At 41.2% G+C, this 8,331-nt stretch overlaps 1 protein-coding gene across 1 annotated transcript in view; it reads right to left on the reverse strand.

Moving 5' to 3' along the window:
• TMEM206 (transmembrane protein 206) overlaps positions 1-8,331 on the reverse strand; it is a 15,683-nt gene that overhangs the window by 6,397 nt on the left and 955 nt on the right. Inside the window, exons 2-4 of the mRNA XM_008630320.2 lie at positions 7,392-7,601; positions 5,217-5,371; positions 4,232-4,374 (exon numbers count right to left, since the gene is read on the reverse strand). Of these exons, the coding sequence (XP_008628542.1) occupies positions 4,232-4,374; positions 5,217-5,371; positions 7,392-7,601 (508 nt within the window). The remainder of the gene's footprint in view (positions 1-4,231; positions 4,375-5,216; positions 5,372-7,391; positions 7,602-8,331) is intronic.

Raw genomic sequence — 8,331 nt, forward strand, 5'->3', positions numbered from 1 at the left:
GAAGGGAAAGACGATTCTTTGCTTTTATGGCAGAGGGTGTGCATGACTGGGTCTTTTAGGAGATTAACGTGTTTTGGTCTTCCAGGAGAAAGATGAAAAGAAGTAGATATGAAAAGCAGAGGTGAAGAAGCAAGTTCTTGTCCCAGAACAGGCCAATCAGGAAGAATTCTCTAGCACTGACTGGATTTGTACTTTTCCTGTCTTTTCTCCTTAGTTTTTAAACTCAGGGCTCCTTTTCTTCCTGCAAATCAAGATGCCTTTATCTACAAGGACCAAAAGGACTGCACTGATACAAATATCATCACATTGATGGCTACTCTGTACACCACCTGCTCAGACTTAACAGATGAATACACACGTGTCCATGGGAGGGCAAAACCCAGCAAAGTCATTGCTCAAATCAGGGCTTCAGGCAATGGGCCCAAACACAGAATTCCACTGGGCACATGCACAGAAAAGAGAAGGGTTTCTGGGAAGAAAAACTAACATGCTTTGCTACCCATCAAGACACATGCCGTTCCAAGGGTGTTTTGGGAAGTTAGCAATATCTCTATTTGTCACATCAGGTGCTTGTTTAGTAACCCCAACAGGATGGCACCTCTCTGCCTCCCCTAGGAAAGATGTGGGCAGAGCCTAAGGACAAAGCCTGCTCCTCACCAGAACAAACCAGTGACATGGGAACACCTAATCCAACCACTGCTTCCCCCCTCGGGATGTGGGCAGAGCAGCAGCTGAGGGCACAGCACGGAGGAGCTCTGGAGTGCTTTGCCACTCAAGAGGAACATACATAATTAGCACTTTGCCAGCCAGTCATATGCCTAATGTCTGGCTAAATACGGCATCCCAGAAAAGCTTTCCAAGCCAACATGGAAAAATGAGGCAGGAAGTTATGACGCAGAGCTGAGTGTTACAGCCACAACTCCCATGGCAGCAGACAGCAGCAGTATGCTCTGCCTTCGACAGTAATTGTAGGCTTGAAAAAGAAGGATTAATAATATCTTAGGAGAAGCTGTGGAGAAGTGATCTGAGAAGGCATCTCCTTGCATGTGCCCATAATCCAGACCACTGCCATAAAATGAGGGGAAAAAAGGGGGGCGGACAGGAGGAGCAGAGCGGAGAGGCACAAGCTTTGCACAAATTATAGCAGAGGGCAAATAACAAAGCTTTAAAACCACACACAAGCAAGTGAACACAAGACAGGCAAGGGATTTTAAGCCAAAAAACAGTTCTCCAGGCAGTTTCTTTTAATTCCCTCTTCACACCAAAGACAGACAACCCACACAGGCTGCACCTCTTTTTTTTGTTGCTGTTTGGGTTTTTTTCCTTCCTTTTTTCTTTCTCTTTTTTTTTTTTTTCCATCTGTGGGAGTCACTAACCTATTTCTGGACTGGGCTGTAGTGCTGCAGAGGATCCTTCTAACACCAGTCTCTATGGACTCCCCCTGTGAGCCAGAGGAAGTTTTAGGACATCCCACCAGCAGATTCCAATGCAACAGCAAGAGCCAAACCCATGGGTGGTTCAAACCTAATTTGTGTTTATTGCTTTTGCATCTCCCCAGAGCAGCAAACTGTCAAACAGCCATGACATCTAATAAAGGCTGGTGTGGTACCAAAAGTCCTTTTATGCTGTATTTCTCTGCATGCAGCAATCCAGATCAGAGATATGAACATGGAGCTCTGTTTAGACCCTTAAATCATCTCTGATCTGTTCACACTGGTATCCTTCATTCCACAGGACCATAAGTTATGGGACATGCTACACTAACAACTGTTTTGCCAGGAGTATATTCAGAGGATTTTCTTCTAAACCCCATGTATTATCCTAATGACAGTTCAGGATCGGAACTTGTATTTTTAGCCACACTTTTTGGGTAATTTGCAAGGGTTTCATTATTTCCCTCCCTCCCTCCAATTAATATGGCACAGACAGCAGCTGCCACTGCCTTAAAAAAAAAAAAAAGGAAAAGAAAAAGAAAAAGAAAAAGAAAAGAAGCCAGCAACATCTCCCTCCAGCTCAGAGGCCAACAACAGCACACAGTGCAGCAGTGTTCTGTGGAGAGCAGAACAAAACCAGTGAGCAGTGCCAGTTTCATGGAGCCTGATCCAATTTTAACAGAAGAGCTGCAGAGAATAAAGCCCTTGACAGAAACGAGTGGACTTTGCTCAAGTCCTCAGCACTTACTACACCACAAAAAATCTCTTAAATGTACAAGTCTCTAGATGCCACTTTTGTATTGCTTGTGGCACCTCTGATGACACTGTACATGAACTGCTGGGCACAGTGTTGTTCTGGGCTCTCATAACCAGTGAGACACTTTGTCAGGAAAAGCAGTTAACAGAGGCCAGTAACTGAAGTTGTTAGAGGCTGTATGGAAGGACACACAACAGTTTCTACAGATCTCTTAATCCAGACTTCCCATCAGCTAAATTTAGCATCTGCTGATGAACAAGAAATTGTTTCTATTTTCTCTTCTGCTGGAAGCTGGACAGAACGAGTTCTCTCCACATACACAGTGCAGTTTCACATGCACTTTTCATAGTCAGGAGAAATGTAAACTCCCAACCTGCCCTGAGCCCGAGTTCATGCCCCAGGATGCCAGGACAGCAAACACAGCACTGAGAAAGACAAGCCATGTCATTTGTACCAAGCTTTGGAGGATGCTGTAGAAGAGACACCACTGGCCTCTTGCCCACAGCTGGTTCTTTTCCTGTATTCCACATAGACATGCAGATCATTTACCACTAAAGCCTTCATTCCCTTCCCAATTTTACCATTCACCTGGGTTAGTTCAAAACTAATTTTAACTTCCATTCCCCTACTACCTGCCCCAAGCAAGCACAAAGGACGCATCCCCAAACAAACATCCCCATTTCCCATGAGGCTTCCAAGGCCTGAGGATGCACAGACTGAGCTGTGGCTTGGTAGCTGGTTCATCCTGCCCCAAGCCAGGTGCAGCACCAGGGGTGGTCTCAGACAGGGCTTGTGTCTGGCAATATAGAAAGGGCTAAGCACCTTGCTGCAATTGGTCCCACTGTAAGCATTTCTAACCAGAGCACAAGACATAAAACCAGAAAAAAACAACATGTAAGGAGCAAGCAGCACCTTCTACACCACCACTCTTAACTGGTATTTTCTCACCCTAAAATATCAATGCCTAAAATATCCGGAGCATTAACATTTTATGAGGTGTTTTAGCACAATTACAGAGAGTAGTTAAAGACTTAGGATCTCTTAGAAATGCTTTGTAAAAGGCAAATCCAGCTAACTGGTCTTTGGCCACCCAGAGGTATCATGTCTGAACATTTCCAGTCTTTGATCCATTTGAAAAGCACCAGTCTGACCATGTCCAAGCCCCTGAGAAGGCCTTGCTACAATAAAATCTGTTCTCTTCCCTCCCTCCCCTAATTTTGTTTTGCATATGTCCTTTATCCCCTGTCCCTTTTTCACTGAGCATCTATTACCAAATTAAGGCTTTCTATCAGGCTTCACTGTGACTAATATTTCTTGCCTAACTTTTAATCTGGATCACAGAGGGAAGAACAGAACCTGAATTTAAATTACAGTAAAAATTAAACAATTAAGTACAAAATTCATTCTCAAAAGGTGGGAAAAAGAGCGGGTCTTTCTTGAAAGTTCAAGACAGGATTAATTCCATTCTTGTTAAAATTAGAAGAAGGTAGATTAGATACTCCAATGGTACCAATGTCAAACCAATATGAAGCAATTTTGAAAACTCCATATATAAATTTATATCATTCTGTAGAATTTTACATAAAGCCAGTAATACAAAGAAACAGAGTTAATCATTCAATGAAATCACAATAAATCAACCTGGGGATCTGACCTTTACAGTAATTGCTTTAAAAACCCCCAAATGGTACAGGAATATTAATGTTCTTGGTGCACTTCCTGACACACTACCCAGGACAGCACACTTCCTGATCACCCATAGCAGCAGACAGCAGGAAGCCAGCACAAATTCCAAACTTTTAGAAAGTGCAGCAACAAATGGTTTAAGCCCAGCTGAAGAACAGTTTTTGTCACTGGAAAAAGCCCTCAGTACATTTTTAAAGGTCAGATTAGTAAACAAAGACATGAAAGAGCACCAACATAGTCCAAATATTAAAAACAACATAAAAGCCTCTCTAATTTTCACTGAAAAAGCCCTACTTTCACAATTATTGTGACAGCAAGTTCAGTGCAGTCACAGGCTCATCCCCCCTTTACATACCTGCTGACAAACTCTTGGAAAGAAGAAAACAGCAGGTAGTCAATGGCACTAAAATCTTGGTCTGTTTCATTTAAATGGAACTGCAAAAACACCAGTTCCCTCTTCTTCACATCGCGAGGGCCTTGAACAACCAAAGCATACTTCTGTAAGCAAACAGAGATGGTGAGAGGAGCAAAGGAATCCTCATTTCCTGTTCATTAATTTGCCATCTGGCACTAATACTCTACAGAAATCTAATACACACTGATTTTAATAGATGTGCTACTAAGTACACATCTATTAAAATACCTAACAAGAATGCCAATTAAGTCCCTCCTTTTAGTTTAAAAATGAGGTCTTTACATCAAGATTCAGTGTTTAAATATTAATATTTAAGCATTAAATATGGTCCTTTGTGGGTTTTGGGCATTTGCTTATACAGAAGCAAGCTTCCCTGCACTTCTAAGGGTAATTTAAGACACTCTATCACTCAATGTACCCACCTTGCTGGCTCACAGCATTTCAGTGTAATGAAACACCTGGTGCCATTTGGGATTCTTCCAAGTGTGACAAACATGGTATGTAATTCCTAGCAGGAATTCATGTATGAATTCCCAGCAAACATACAAAAAGAGATTAGCTATCCTTCTTTAATGGGTACTGATACTGCTTTCAATCAAAACTAGATTTACAGTATCGAGGAAAATGCTTCCCAGTTCATTTAGGAGAAGAATGAAGTGAGAGTTTCACTGTGAAAAATGCCTTATTTTATCCCATTAAGGTTTCTGTGCTGAACACACCCACAGGACAGCTGATCTTCCATAACACACACGCACACTGACTGGGGTCTTTTACATTTCTGAAAACAAAATGACAGATGGCTTATAAAAAACCAAACCAGAAGCATGGATTTCTTTACAGCACAATACATACTTTTAGTTTCCAATAAGATTATAAGCAGAAAAACCCATACTGAATAAGCTTTGTACCATTATATTGTTATTACCATAGTTTGATTAGTAAAAGGATCTGTGTAGTTGATCCTCTGAGTGGTGCATTCAATATCTCCTGGCTGACCTGGATTTATCAGAGGTGGAATGTGATCGTAGTAATGATGTTTGCAGCTAAGCAGCCGAGCCTTGCCTGGGTAAAAGGCAATACCTGGTTGGGGAGAAAAAACATTGCAGAGCACTGATTTCCTTCCTGAGTACACAGATTTTCATTCTGGAATTTAATCCCACAGGATACTGAACTATCCTTAAGATCCCACAAAACAATCAAATTAAACCATGCAGTTCTACATTTTTCTGGAGCAGGACAAAAGCACCAGCATCAAAAGCAAAAACAGACAAAAGCATCAGGACAGAACCCCCACAATGCATTGGAAAAAAATCACGGTTCACATTCTGTTACAACAATTCAAGGTTCCTAGAAGCTAGTCTCCCTAGTCTTCTCACAAGCCAGCAGCTAATCCATCAGTCCCTCTCACCCCAGGTGAATCTGTAAAATAAGTTAGGGGGCATCAAATGGGACATGCAGTGCCTTAGTTTTCAGATAGTAGCATTCAACACATCAAATGTTAATTGGAAATAATGTACATACCATACAAGACAGATCAAAGGTCACTGGCTGAGCTAATAGAAGCAAAAAGATGCTCCTCAGAATACAGCATCTTCTGTTAACTGAATGTGACATCATGCAAGAAATCAAAGCCATCAAACACACACTCACTGCTGCCATCCCTTATTATTTACATCACTGGGTAGGCAGGCTACTAGTCCACCTGGATGGAAACTCAGATATGTCATTCAAACAACCTCAGCCACCTCAGCTTTGGAAGGCTAGCAAAATACAAGAACCAGATCCCAAAATCCTTTTACACCAGCTATGCCATATTTATTACTGAAACAAGCTTGCTGGAAGATAATCTTGTCCAACTTATTTTTAAAAAGAGTGTGATTGATTAGATATAATTAACTCACACAACTGAGAGGACCTGTCCATCAAAATGTGAGATGTCAAAGCACTCAGCATATATCAGCCTTTCTTCAGAGCTCCATGCTTACAACTTGCCCTCTCATCATTTTAACAGAGCAATAAACTGAAGGACTACATTAATTTAGTTCTCTGATCTGCAGGGATCTCCAACAATACTTTCAGATTAATATGTATGCTGCTTTGCTTATTTAAAATCTGCTTATTTTCTTCCTGTTGCTGTATGAAAAGCTCACATGGAGAAAAAAAAAAACAAATAAGGGGAAAAGCTTGAGTTTGCTTGCTCTTACAGTCAGATTCATATGGTCCAAACCCAAGGCACTACTTCCAGAGCTGGGCCTAACTAGCCATAGAGAAAAACAACTACAGTAATATGGCAACAGCTCAAAACACTCACCTTTCAGCCACAATTACTGAGGTGGGTATTTGGAAAATGTGGTAACACTTCAAAGAAGAAGTATTCTTGTTAAACTGGAAACTGACTGATGGCTGACTGAGCTGCACTTACTACCATGGCTCTACTTATGAACAGCTACTGGACAATTAAAAAGAATAACAACAACAGAACTCAATACTCAAAAATGTTCCTGTGGAGCCATTCCTCCTGCAAACTGCAACAGTTTCTGCTGCCACGCTGCATTTTTATGCCAACATTGTTCCCTGCAGTCACATCACATTTTCATTGCCTACTGATGTAATACCATGTTGTAAACAAGGCAGGATGGAAGTAGGAAGTGGCATTGTGGTTATTTTGTGGTTGGTTTGAGAAATTCACCTTCTTTAGTGTGAACAGCATCTCACTGCCCAGTGCAGCACTGAGCTTCTGATACACATCCTATGTGTTACCCTGTTTGAATGATACAGTTTGGGGAATATTTCCAAAAGGAATTATCTTTCTCCCCTAAAAGAGGACTCGTTCTAGAGTCTGAAAACACTTCTTGTCTATCAAATGTTGCATAATTCTCCACAGCTTCTGCCATTCATGTTATTGGCATGAAAGCTCCCAAAAATCTCCTCTACAATGTTAACATTTCTGTGCAAAGTCAACACAATTTTAGATTAAAAGGAGAGGAAATTAAAGTAACATATGCACTCTGGGCCCTGGAGAATGACCACCAAAAATTTCAAACAATCCAAGGAAAACATGAATGAGAACTTAATCGATTTTGCTTGTTATTGCTCTTACCAGGTGCATCATACAAGGACACTTCCTTGTAAGTGACAGACATCACTGGGTGCTTGAGCTTCTCTCTGAAGTCACTGATGGTTTGGTAGACAAGGAACACAGCTACAGCCATGAGCAGCAGATAAATAAACAGGAGAATTACTGAAAAAACATTCTTTAGGCAGGTCTTGCTGAAACGCAAAGAAGGGGTAGTGGTACCCAATTCACCATCTGGAACCAAACAGAATATGGATTGGGACTTTAAAATACAGATATTGGTGCTGAATTTTCCTTTAAAGATCAATCATGTGAGGGGAAAGTAAGCCTCAAACTCAGCTTGATTTAAAAAAACACCTAATTCTGGTTTTTATCATCAGTCAGGCAGATGCTTCCTTCTCAAGTGTGAGATGTAATCATCCTAAGACTTTTCACATGCTGGAATTTGGCACTCTGCTTAAGGCCACTGCAGGCAGGAAGTGAGGTTCGTTTTCAAGGACAACTCAGAAACAAAGTTTAAAGTTCACAAGAAAGTCTGTTGATGGTCAATTCTTTGCTTCTGGAAAAAACAACTCCTTTCCCTCCATTTCCAGTCTGAAGCGATTCTTTCACACACTCAGCACAGGCATCAGAGGAGTGATTTAATATTCTAATGCTCATGTCCAGCTCTCTGCAGTGCATCTCCACCATGGCAGAAGTCACTAAAGTGACTTCACTCTAGTTCATAACTCTTTGTGCATGTTAAAGGCTTTCATAGAAGGATTTTTCCAATTACAGCTAGAAAAAGACTGACCCAATTCTCCCAGAGTCTCCTTTCCTTCAAACCTTATTCTCTGGGCAATACTTTCAAGGATAAAGGTTCCTGTACTCTTGAGTTACGCATCACATCTTGGTCATGAGCAATATACAGCTGAACACACAAAAGGAGCACTAAAACTCAACATAAGAAAGGAAATAAGCAGCT

The sequence above is a fragment of the Corvus brachyrhynchos genome, unplaced genomic scaffold (genome assembly GCF_000691975.1).
Source record: "Corvus brachyrhynchos isolate BGI_N302 unplaced genomic scaffold, ASM69197v1 scaffold101, whole genome shotgun sequence".
NCBI lineage: Eukaryota > Metazoa > Chordata > Aves > Passeriformes > Corvidae > Corvus > Corvus brachyrhynchos.